This window comes from Hippocampus bargibanti, linkage group LG19, assembly GCF_051943395.1.
Source record: "Hippocampus bargibanti isolate YZ-2025 linkage group LG19, ASM5194339v1, whole genome shotgun sequence".
NCBI lineage: Eukaryota > Metazoa > Chordata > Actinopteri > Syngnathiformes > Syngnathidae > Hippocampus > Hippocampus bargibanti.
The window spans coordinates 12,117,842-12,130,813 of record NC_142752.1 but is presented as its reverse complement, the minus strand read 5'-3'; the positions used below and the strand labels follow the sequence as shown (position 1 = coordinate 12,130,813).

The following is a 12,972-nucleotide window of genomic DNA, read 5'->3' as shown; positions in this document are numbered from 1 at the left end:
ATCAGTTTCCTCCATCTTTAGAGGTTTGATCCGCATGTTTGTTTTGGCCAAGCTTTTACGTCAGATGCCGTTCCTGACACAACCCTCTGTATTTCTCCGGGCCTGTGACCGGCACAGGAAGACTTATGTCCCTTTGTGGCTACAAAACAAGCAACTCGCTCAGTAAAAGTCTCCGAAACCCATTCTTAAAATATTGTTTTAATGTTAACCCCAACATATATATTTACGTGTTATTTTCTTAAACAATAATCTCACCACAAGTCAAATAAGTATCAATCGTGAGAAATTTCACAAGGAATTCGCACACAAAAACTATCCCAATGATGAGTTTATTTAAATTTTATTCATTGTAAACATACATGCAAATCTTCTATTATATACACCTTGGATTAAAATTAAAACAGAATTTAAAAAAATACCAAAAAAAAAGATTTTCTGTCAAGGTTTCATAAAAATTTGCCGTTAAACTGACTGATATATTGAGAATAAAAAAAAACGATAAAAGGGCAAAATGTGTAGGTGCCAACCTGCCCCAAGGGTTAGATGCAATTATGAGTTATTTTTGTCATAGGATACGAATATGCATGAGAGGATCAATATTTTCTGTCTCCATGTATTGCTGCACTGATTTGGGTCAAATATCAAGCTGTCACATTGATGCAATTTTATTGCCTGTGGCTTTTCCCACTATGCGCGAGCATTTAGCTTATCTTAGCATAACATTTCTGCTTTTCAGAACTTCATTTTGGAAATCAAATCTTCTTCAGGTGAAACTGTGGCGCTCACATGCAGTCCAGCGCTCTGAGCTTGTGTGCGGTCGGACTGAGTGTAAAACCCATGCGGGGAGTCAAGTCCAGGCTGTCCTCCGACACCCCTAGGGGAGCTCGGAAGCGGAAATGCTGAAGCAGAGTGACGAAGAAGATGAAGAGCTCCATGCGGGCCAGGCCCTCTCCTAGACAAGCTCTGCGACCTGCAAGAGCAATAAGTAAATGCTGTGCCTGTGAGCAACATTTTTCATTATTATCATGTGCCATTTTCCCACCTGCAGAGAAGGGGATAAAGGCCTCATTCTTGGCAAGCTTCCCATCTTTGTCCAGAAAGTGGTCAGGGTGGAAGGAATAAGGGTTTTCCCACTCACTCTCATCATGAAGGACGGATGTCAGGAGTACGTAAACTGTGGTGTTCTGCGCAACACCAATCTCGAGACAACATTCCAGAGAGAAAATATTTTAGTATATCAGTCTTACCTTCTTGATAAAGTATCCTCGGAAGGTGACATCCTGGCTCGTCCGGTGAGGGACGGCCATGGGTGCGATGTTGGCCAGCCTCTGCGTTTCATGTATGACGGCGTCGGTGAAGGGCAGGTTCTTACGGTCCTCCACCCGGACCTGGCGATCCCCGATCATCCCGCATATCTCTTCATGGACCTTTTCTTTGTGGGTGAGCGAGGTTTTTAGGTTAAGATGCAGAAGAAGTTATTTTTCTTTAGGTCTTACTTTGGATGTCAGGATACTTGGCCATGAGAAGTAAGGACCACCTGAGCGTAGCGGCCGTGGTGTCGGTGCCGGCGGCAAAGAGGTTCTGAACTGTCCACATCAGGTTTTTGTCATGGAAGTGACTGTTGGAGATTCCGCTCTCCTGAACACACCAATAGATCATCCATTAATCCTAAAATGTTTTAAGAGGTTGCCAAAAGGCACCCGAGGGACTTTTAGATCACAAGAATCCAAAATCTTGGGGACTGACAAGACGATCTTTGTCTTTTGTGTGAATGTGAGTGACGACGGGATCATCTTTTAAAGATTAATCCGGACTGTGGGTAAAATGAATGCTCTCATTTTTAGAAGCATACTCGATGAAAATCTTTCCGGTTCATTCTTGACCGCATACTGACCCGAAGATTGATCTTTTTCGCAGTTTTATCAACCCTACGCACACAGCTATATAGGAAAGGAGTGACTTTGTTGCGTCACACGAGTGTATGATTTTGAAGTGCGCCTTTCAACACTTTCATGTCTTTCAATTTCTTGATCTCCTTGATGTGCGTATCACCCTGACGCATAGCACACGCTTGTAAATTGTATAAAAGGAGCTGTCGTGGGACAGAGAGATTGGGCGAACCACGAGGCAGAATCACATCAGAGTCATCTCGGGCCCACGCCCGGCTCACGCCGGGCGTGGGACGGACATCACGGCACGACTTGCTCAACTCCACGCCACGATCAAGCTCTGCGCGTCACCTGCCTGGGAGATCTGACAACGAACCTACTTACAAATAAAGAGAAACATCAAACTCTTTATTGGCGAGCTAACCAGGAGGATTTTTTTCCCTCCTCCTCAGCCCAATCAACTCTCCAAATGGAAAGACCCAGATTTCCCAGTCGCCTGTGAACCCGGCATCTTCACAGCAAGACCCCTCGAGCCGAGCTCCCGATGGGCCGCCACCACCCGTGGGCGCCCCGACCCCACCGTGAAACCTGCCGCACCCTGATGGCCAACATCGTCCAATTCGCCTGGCAACTCTGCTACTAGCTGCATCGTATATGTCCACGATCGCACATCGTCGGACATCGCTTATGTCCACGATCGGACATCGACTTCAGGATAACATTGTGAATGACCGATACTTTACTCAAATCTGATTTAATATCTTTTGCAGTGATCTACACAACCCTGTATAGTACCATATTTTCCCCACTATAACGTGCAGCTAAAAGCATGCCATTTTCTTAAAAGCCGATAGTGCGCCTTATATTCCGGAGGGATCAATATTCTGATTTCTTGGACGTACTATTTTTAAATAGTACGTCCTTATAGCTGCAGCGGTTAAACAGAGCTATCCAAATAAACCTATATTGTTTTTCAGTGAAAGCCACACCCACACACAGGCACACACACACGCGCACACATACACACACACCCACACAAACACACACGCACGCACGCACGCATGGCCACTTTTCAACAAAATGTCAGAATGTATTTGTACTGTCTCATCAATGGTATTGTTTGATTGCAAATTAGAATCAGAACCTTTTCTCTCCACAAAGGCGAATCCTCCGGTGCATTCATGCTGAAGTGTACTCGTCATTTCTTTTACTCGTCGGGCTTATTTAAAGGAGTGTTTACCTGGTTCAACATGACGGCCAGTATCATCCAATCAAAATTGCACTTTCCGCCAACCTAGCAGTATCATCCAATCAAAATTGCGCTTTCCGCCAACTGCAGTCCAAACAGGAAATGAACAGCGAAAAAGCGAGAATATGTATTAAGTTTTATCGGCGAGCCAGATGTAATCATCATCTCATCTCTCATCTCATCTCATTTTCCGTACCGCTTATTCCTCATTAGGGTCGCGGGGGTTGCTGGAGCCTATCTCAGCTGTCTTCGGGCACGAGGCGGGGGACACCCTGAATTGGTTGCCAGCCAATCGCACAAGCACAAGTGTAATCATCAAAAGAGCCATATATGGCTCGTGAGCCATAGGTTCCCGACCCCTGTTCTATTCTATGTGCCTTTTAATGTGCATAACATTCATCCGAAGCGCCTTATCATGCGGAAAATATGATAATTGTTTCAGTTTTATCAGTGAAACTTTTAGGGATTTGCAGTTACTGGAGTTAAGCAACTGCGCAAACATTGTGGAGTGTGGGTTCGCGCTCGTCCTTTTTTGAACCTATGCCACTTCTGGTCTTTGCACCTCCAGTTGTTGCTTCCGGATGAAGAACGCATCCACCAGGCTTCTGGGAAAGAGAGGATTGAGGCTTTCCCTGAGTTGGCTAAACATTTCCAGAGTCTTCTTTGTGTAATCAGCCGTCAGTCGGAAGAATTCCTTGTTCTGCGGTAGCCACCTGCCAAGCCATGGGGACATGTTGAACACCTAGGGAGGGAAGTATGAATGTCACGCGATTAGATAGCCTTTAGAATGAGGAGTGAAACAGTAACCCTGATCAGAATCAGAATCAGAATCAGAATCATCTTTATTGCTAAGTATGTAGAACACACAAGGAATTTGTTTCCGGTAGAACACGCTGCACTAGTATCGTCGTCAAAAAAACTGCTAAGTGGCACTATACAGTTCCATTTTGGCTACTGTTGAAGAGTTCAAAGAGTTAATGGCTTAGTTAATGATTTGACACATATGACTTGATGTTCCAGATGCATGAATTATTTCAATGATGATTTCAGTACCTGGGCAGAAGGTGAACCCGCCAACTGGATTTTCCGGTTCATTCCGTCCACCATGGCAGTGAACTCAGGATCATCGTAGTTGAACCTGTCCCCGTAGACGATGGAGGTGATTATGTTGGAGACTGCGTAGTTGATTGGTTGTGTGGTGTCAAAGGCATTGCCTTGAATACAAGATCAAGAAAAAAAACTATTGACATGTTTTTGAGATCCCGATCTGGAAATTATGGACATAATCCATACATCCCCAACCCACTTTTTTGTCCTTTTAATATGAACGACATACATATCATGCAGTCCACTTCTTCAATTTAAAGGACAACCGACCCCTCCGGACAAGTTGTGTCCATAATTTGTAAAATCACTTCAAATGACTTCTACTGAGCGTATTTTACAAATATTCCATGGCATATATGTATATTTTACGTTTTAAGACTTGGCCTGAATATTCAGGAAGTCTTATTTTCGAGCTGATGACAATGGCTGACGTGACGTCACGTCTGGAACGCCCCTGACCGAGAAAGCGACACACAATGCATTTTGGGTACTTTGTTTGGTCTGAAAACTTCGTGTTGATCCGTGTTGATGGTGAAAGTAGAAGAAAAACACATAAGTAACGCGATGGTGAATCATTGTGTGTTGCACCAAGACTACTATTTGATACTAATTGACACAAATTCCCAGCAGACAAATCAGCCCATTTCCAACAGAGCTTGGGCGCCATCTCTTGCATTTTCTGGGACGCTACATTGGAGTCCTGACGGCTCAAATTGATACGGGAGGACTAATCGATTGCAAACATTTATGCTTTCCTCTTCAGAACTACAGTAAAGTCTCATTATATCGACATTCTCGGGAGTCTGAAAAAATATCGATATAACCGGACTATCGATATATATCCGATCCTGCGGCATGTAAATTTTCTCCTTGCGTTCATAGAAATAGTATCGTAATAATCAGTACTATCGATATAACCAATATCGATATAATGAGACTTTACTGTATTCGAATCATTTTCATAACTGGGTGAGAAACAAGAAATCATCTACTCCGAATCTGAAGCCATTGTTTTGATTCTAGAGCACTGGTTCTTAACCTGGATCGAACCCTTTGGGTTCGGTGAAACGATCTCAGTGGTTCGGCGGAGCCTCCAATTTCTTCTGTTAATTACGGAAACTGAACATTTTGTCCAGCCCCAGAGGTCGTTTCGTCCATTGTTATGTCCATTTAGCAATCGATAGAGCTCCCACAGGAAAATCGTGGTGGCAGTATAGAGTCAAAAGCGTACCAAATCGGAAAAATGAATACAGAGATAGAAGAAGAGAGGCCAGGTAGACTGCTGCTACTTCTCCCATTCACAACAAATGAACAGGCTAGCCAGTAGCTAGCAGTAATCAAGGTGTGACTGTCGTTGTAGTATGTCGTTTTTATATTTTATCCATACTATGTCGGGCAAAAGAAGAAAGTGGTTGGATGAATATGTACAACATAGATTCTCATGTATCACGGAATGTGATGGGAGTGAGCGTCCTATCTGCATAATTTGCACTCTCATGTTATTTGCAAAGCCATGCATATCTGTACTGGTCTCTCAAACGCAACAGCAGAGGTCACACTGATTTGCAGATATGTAATTTGTTGTGAGTTTATGCATTGTGTTGGTTTTGTTCTTCAAACAAGGTGATGTTCATGCACGGCTCATTTTGTGTAGCAATACAAAACATATCTATGTCCTGAATTTGAACAAATAATCATGTTATTTTTCACTCAAGAGGGGTTCGGTGAATGCACATATGAAACTGGTGGGGTTCGGTACCCCCAACAAGGTTAAGAACCACTGTCTAGAGCAGGGGTGGGCAAACGTTTTGACTTGCGGGCCGCATTGGGTTCTAAAATTTGACAGAGGGGCCGGGCCAGGAGCATTTGGAGGGAGTGTTTGGGCCGGAAATACTAAACCTAAAGCATTAAAGGACAACCGACGCCTCCGGACAAGTTATGTCCATAATTTATAAAATCACTTCAAATGACTTTGACGGAGTGTATTTTACAAAGATTCCACAGCATATAGCTATAGTTTACATTTTAAGACTTGCGCTGAATATTCATGAAGTCTTGTTTTCGAGTTGATGACGATCCCCATGTGACGTCATGTTTGGACCGCCCCTGACCGAGAAAGCGACATACAATGCATTTTGGGTACTTTGTTTGGTCTGAAAACTTATCTGGTTAACTTATTTGGTCTGAAAAAATATCGATATAACCGGGACTATCGATATATCCGACCCTGTTTGCATGTAATTTTCTCCGTGCGTGCATAGAAATAGTATCAATATAACCGGGACTATCGATGTCTTGATTGGATTGGATTGGATTTGCCTTTATTAGTCTCGCAGTGGAGAAATTTACATTTCACAGCAGCAAAGTTATGATCCGTGTTGATGGCGAAATTAGAAGGAAAACACATAAATAACGCCATGGTGAATCGTTGTGTGTTGCACCAAGACAACTATTTGATATTCGCTGACACAAATTCCCAGCTGACAAATCAGCCCATTTCCAACGGAGCTTGGGCGCAATCTTCTGCATTTTCTGGGTGCTACATTGCTGTCATTGACGGCTCGAATTGATATGGGAGGACTCCTTGAATCAATTGCAAACATTTATGCTTTCCTCTTCAGAACTATTTGAATCCTATTCATAACTGGATGAGTAACAAGAAAACATCTTCTCCGAATCTGAAGCCATTTTTTGATTCTCGAGCAAGGCAAGACGTCTTGGCGTGACGTCACGAACAGGGGGGTGGGACCTTCTGAAACTGGCCATTTACGGATGCATTTTGAAGTCATTTTTATTGGTGTTTTTCATTTAACTAAAAATATCCGCCTGCCTGATTTGGGTATTTTAGATGCTATAAAACGTTTTTCTGATGTCAGTGGGAAACACAAAAAAAAGGTGCCGGTTGTCCTTTAAATGTAGTGTGTACAAACCTCATAGCACAGTAAGAACACTACAACCCAATTTATTAACTGTCTTTCAAATGTGAAAAATATCCCTGATCAGTTAATAAATTTGTCTCAAGGAATATGGCGTTTACATACTATTTCGCAGATACTTGGAGGAGGAAATGGGAGTAGATTAAAATAACATATGCACTGTGATTTATCAAGATTGCGTCTGTTTTTAACAAGTTTTCATTGAAGGGGCAAAGTTAAAGAAATCAACATTTATTGAAAAATGGAATCACTTTCAAAACATATTATTACACAACGAAATATTCAAGCTCAATAATACCTACTTGTGTTAAATTCCGCCAAATCATAGATGGTTTGTCCTGACCGCGCGCTCAACAAACTCCTCACTGACGCCCTCGCCTTCACGCGCAAACAATACACGTGTACCGTCGCCGAGCACACAAACATAGACTACCTGCAGTTGAAATTTGCATTCTCTGCACGGCAGCCAATCAGAATCCTGCTTCTTTCTTCCGGACTTTCGCAAGCGTTATAAAGTTGTGCAATTGCATGTCATTTTCCAAAATAGCACAGAACCTCAGCCCAGCTAACAACATATGCGACGCTACAAAACGTAAATTTACATTAAACCGTGACTGTGAAGTGTACGTGAGACTTATGAAAGGGGCTTAGTGGCTCGTAGAAAGCAATGCAAACGTTGCATTGTGCACCGCAATGACAATCGACTACTGCAGCAAAATCTACAGCCATGCACATTTACCGTAAATTAAGCAAGGTCGCATTTGTAGTAGGTGCATTCTTGATTAAAAAAAAAAACTTTGTAACTTTATACTTCGTGACAATGTTGTTTTAATGTGATTAGTTGTCTCATTGTGCTTCAAGTTGTGAAAATTGGGCCAGGCAACTTTTCAGTTATCTGCCCTGTTCTTGGCTAACTTTTTGTCGTGAGTTTTAGATACTGTTTTTACTATAAATTCGGCGGGCCGGATTAAAAAGCCTAACGGGCCGTATGTGGCCCGCGGGCCGTATTTTGGTCTAGAGCAAGGCAAAGACGTCCTGGCGTGACATCACGAACAAGGGAGCAGGACCTTCTGAAACTCGCAATTTCCGGGGTCATTTTGAAGTCGTTTTGGGACACTTTAACTCATTTTTATTGGTGTTTTGCATATGAGTAAAATATCAGCCTGTGTGTTTTGGGTATTTTAGATGCTAGAAAACGTTTTTCTGATGTCAGTTCGGGAACAAAAAAATGGTGCCGGTGGTCCTTTAAAAGGACTATGTGACCAGTCCGTTGTTTGTCAAGATGCAATAGACGACGGTTGGAAAACGGGTAGCCGTAGTTTCCTGTTCAACAGAAAGCCATACCTTTGAAATTCCTGATGACTTCCAAAAGGTGCTGACATTCCTCAATGATCTTATCCTCGCATGCTTTTTTTCCCATCCCAAAATCTTTCAGGCTGGCCAAAGCAAAACGTCGCATCTCCTTCCATGAGTCTCCATTGCTCCAGATGACACCTCAGGTTTTAAAAAATAAACTTCCATCATGGAGTGGAGCTCAAGAAGGTGTTCTCATCTGACTCACCATGTCCATCGTTGTACTGGCTCACGATCCGTAAGATATCTCTGTCCCCAAATTCCTCGGCGTGGTTGACCAGAGCTTCCTTAACCACCTTGTACCCAGCCAGGACCACAACCTTCTTGGAGCCCAGGTACACCCTGAATACCGGCCCGTACTTCTTGGACATCTGAGAATGTGGAAGACAACATGGTTAGTCCCTCAATATCAAGTTGGGTCTGTTCAACTGTATCCAGTAGAGGTAAAAATTTTGGATATTGTGCTTTCAGGTGGACATTGAGAATTTGTTTTATTTATCTCATCTTCTGTAACATTTTGAATACCAGTTCTTCATTTTTTCACACTTTTCCCACATGCTGTTTGACAAGAAACCTGAAGGCAAAATTAATCTTAAATTCCTGTGGGTGAGCCAGTTTTGTGATTCTCAAACCAAAACACGCAACACTTGTCAGGTTATGTACTTCTCATCAAAAGAGGGTTCAGCCACCATTTAAAACTCAAGCCCGGTTTTTCACAAAAGTTTAACCAAGCAAGTTGTGAGTCTTCAAGTTGGCCATTAAACAGTGGTGGACCATGAAGGCCTGCAAGTCCTTCTCTGCTGGCCTAAATATTTCTGAATCACAGACTGATTTTAATTGTATTTAGTCCATGAATTTGGGTAAAATATACCAAATTTTCTTTCAGCTTCCTTTCATTACTTTTTCCCTTTTGTGCTGCTTCCTTATGTGTGTTTTCGTATATTTAAGCATTTAACCAATCACATTTCAGCCATCATTTGTGACCAGAGTCAGTAATCTACCCAGATGCCTTCACAGTTTGTAGGCCCTGTCGCATCAAATGTGTCGATCAAACTGTTGCTTGAACCAATCAGATTTCAAGTTGGCAACCCAAAAGGGCTACAAGCGCCTTCTTTCAGGCGTAGGTAAATGTCAGAGTTCTTGCAAACTATAATTGATTAGTCACTAGCCAATCATAGTTTGTGAAAACTGCTCATATCACTAGCCGCTAATGACAAGAGCATACTGGCCAGAACTAGCACGCTGTATCTTTTGCGAACTGCATAAGCTAATATATTGTTGTGTTGATTTAATAGCAGTTTTGTCAATCCACAATGGCTGAAGGAAGAGCAGAAAATTGACTTGGTTGCAGATTTACTGTCAATGCCATTTTCAGGACATACTTTCCAAGAAAAGATGGACATGATTAAGAAAGGTCAGACAGTTATTTCCTGGCTAACGATACCCTCTATTGGACTTGTAGCAAATCACACCACATTTTTTACAGTCGCCGCTGTGGATTGATTCAAAGTTAGAACTACTGAAGGCCCAGATTTGAAATGCACGGTTCGCTACTGCCATTACGCCAAAATAACCTGAGTCAGGTCATCTGGCCCGAATACACCACCTCTGCTTATTTTTTATCAAAATAATAAAAAAATGTTTAAATAGTGTGAACCTCCACGAGGGTGTTGTAGGGTCTCTTGAGGTCCAGCTGCAAGAGATTGCCCAACAGAGGAAGCGGCCTCGGGCCCGGTGGCTCGTTGGAGCTTTCCTGCGGAATCCACGCGGAAGAAAGCCAATAGACCAGCAGAAGAACGCCGGCTGCTGCCAGAAGAGTTGCCAAGACTACATCGGACTGAAGAGGGAGGTCCAGGATTCCCATTTGTGGTATGATGAAGCGCAAAGCTGCACATTAACAACGACAACGACACGAGAATGTTGAGACTTGAAAATCGATACAGTGGATAGAAGAAGTAGGAGGAGAAAGGTGGAGGCTGGGCTTGTCGATCAGGTTTTGTGGCCTGCATTTAAGTTCAAAGCTTTGTGTCCACGTCGTTGTCATGGTATTCACACAGGGAGCACCGATTTCACTTTGACATCTGACAAACAAGATGAGATGAGATAACCTTCATTCGTCTCACATTGGACACATTCCCAATTTACAGCAGCAAAGTTGCGAAAGGAAGAGGAAATGGAAAAAAAATAAGTAGAAAAACAAAATATAAGAGCTGCTGTAAATACTGTAATCTTCTAGTCTTTGTCATGCAAAATAACGTTTTTAAAAACATGATTTTTTTTTTAAAGTGGTACATTATAAAAATGCAAAAAAGAGAACCGCTGCTCAAAGTAATTACAATGTACTATACTGTACTGTCCTGTACTGTATATCGTAGTTAAAATTCTGGAGCCTTTTAAAGGACAACCGACATCTCCGGAAAAGTTGTGTCCATAATTTGTAAAATGGCTTCAAATGACTTCTACTGAGCGTATTTTAAAAAGATTCCTCCGCATATAGCTATATTTTACGTTTTAAGACTCACTCTGAATATTCAGGAAGTCTTGTTTTTGAGTTGGTGACGAGTCCGTACGTGATGTCACTAAAGGAACGCCCCCTGACCGAAAAAAAAAAAGACACATTGTAGCAGTCCTTCCATCACGTCAATGTATTTTGCTGTATTGTTTGTATCTGAAAACCTTTTGTTGCACCCAAAAGCCGCCAGAAGTCCAGAAGAGGGCATCCAAGCTCCATATAAGGAATTTATCAGCCTGTGGAAACAGAGGTGGCCACAAAATGGCATGGAATAAATTCTTTAATTGATTGCAAACATGTATGCTTTCCTCTTCAGAACTATTTGAATCATATTCATAACTAGAGGTGTAATAAGAAAGCATATTCTCTGAATCTGAAGCCATTGTTTTGATTCTCAGGCAATGCAAGACGTCTTGGCGTGACGTCACAAACTGGGGGCTTTCTGAAAATGCCCAATTCGCAGCTCAATTTTTTGCAGATTTTGGACACTTTAAAGGACAACCGACGTCTCAGGACAAGTTGTGTCCATAATTTGTAAAATGGCTTCAAATGACTTCTACTGAGCGTATTTTACAAAGATTCCACCGCATATAGCTGTACTTTACGTTTTAAGACTCGCGCTGAATAGTCAGGAAGTCTTGTTTTTGAGTTGGTTACGAGTCCGTACGTGACGTCACTAAAGGACCGCCCTTTACCGTAAAAAAGACGCATTGTAGCATTCCTTCCATCACGTCAATGTATTTTGCTGTACCTGTTTGGTCTGGGGACCTCGTGTTGCACCCAAAAGCCGCCACAAGGCCAGAAGAGGGCGTCTAAGCGCCATGTAAGGAATTTATCAGCCTGTGGAAACGGAGGTGGCCAAAGGAGGTCGCCATTTTGTGCCTCTTTTTTTGGGTGAGAGATTTCCCCCCAATGTTGCCTCAAAATGGCATGGAATAAATTCTTTAATTGATTGCAAACATTTATACTTTCCTCTTCAGAACTATTTGAATCATATTCATCACTGGGTGTGGAACAAGAAAACATATTCTCCGAATCTGAAGCCATGGTTTTGATTCACTAGCAATGCAAGACGTCTTGACGTGACGTCACGAACTGGGGGCGAGACTTTCTGAAAATGCCCAATTCGCAGCTCAATTTTTTTGCAGATTTTGGACACTTTAAGTCATTTTTATTGGTGTTTTGCATTTGACTAAAAATATCATACTGCATGTTTTGGGTATTTCAGATGCTATAAAACGTTTTTCTGGTGTTAGTTAAAAAACAAAAAAGTAACATCGGTTGTCCTTTAAGTCATTTTTATTGGTGTTTTACATTTGAATAAAAATATCATACGGCGTAGACTTATTTCCCTTTGTGGCTACAGAACAAGCAACTCGCTCAGTAAAAGGCTCCCAAACACAAAATGATTGTTGCTGTGCTGATGACCATTTTGTGATTGGGAGCCTTTTACTGAGCGAGTTGCTTGTTCTGTAGCCACGAAGGGACATACGTCTTCTTGTGCCGGTCCCAAGCCCAGATAAATACAGAGGGTTGTGTCAGGAAGGGCATCCGATGTAAAAGCTGGGCCAAAACAAACGTGTATCATACCTCTGAAGATGGAGGGTACTGATTCGCTGTGGCGACCCCTTGAAGGGAAAAGCCGAAAGGAAAAGAAGAAGATGTTTTGGGTATTTTAGATGATATAAGACGTTTTTCTGATGTCAGTTAAGAAACAAAAAAGTGACGTCGGTTGTCCTTTAAATTCTGTTCTTTTGACTTTATATCCAGCAGGGGTAGCTATAAAGCAAGTGAAGGAGCGTCTTCATCTGAGATCATACGCTTTTTCGTGCTCATGTATTAATAATACATTTTATTAGTGTTATTGAGAGCTTAAAAAGGCGCTTGAAATAAAATGTATTATTATTATTATTATTATTATTATTA

The 12,972-nt window shown here is 42.1% G+C and overlaps 1 protein-coding gene and 1 long non-coding RNA gene across 2 annotated transcripts; one reads left to right on the top strand and one right to left on the bottom strand.

Annotated features, from left to right (window-relative positions):
* Positions 1–326: 326 nt before the first annotated feature.
* LOC148884047 (cytochrome P450 2K1-like) lies at positions 327–10,561 on the bottom strand. The gene is made up of 9 exons (XM_089022149.1): positions 10,192–10,561; positions 8,743–8,905; positions 8,526–8,675; positions 4,192–4,352; positions 3,701–3,880; positions 1,497–1,638; positions 1,248–1,432; positions 1,043–1,184; positions 327–970 (listed from the first exon to the last, which is right to left on the bottom strand). The coding sequence occupies exons 1-9, from the start codon at positions 10,396–10,398 to the stop codon at positions 783–785; spliced, it is 1,518 nt and encodes a 505-aa protein (XP_088878275.1). The 5' UTR covers positions 10,399–10,561; the 3' UTR covers positions 327–782.
* LOC148884048 (uncharacterized) lies at positions 4,159–10,122 on the top strand. Its single transcript, XR_016118489.1, has 3 exons — positions 4,159–4,297; positions 8,617–8,772; positions 8,846–10,122. It is a non-coding gene; the product is annotated as an uncharacterized LOC148884048 (long non-coding RNA).
* Positions 10,562–12,972: the final 2,411 nt, after the last annotated feature.

Coding starts and splice junctions, on each gene's coding strand:
- LOC148884047 (XM_089022149.1), bottom strand. CDS start 10,398: ATGGGAATCCTGGACCTCCCTCTTCAGTCCGATGTAGTCTTGGCAACT. Junction 8,906..10,191: donor CCTACAACACCCTCGTGGAG/GTTCACACTATT, acceptor CCACATTCTCAG/ATGTCCAAGAAGTACGGGCC. Junction 1,185..1,247: donor GAGGATACTTTATCAAGAAG/GTAAGACTGATA, acceptor GGTGTTGCGCAG/AACACCACAGTTTACGTACT.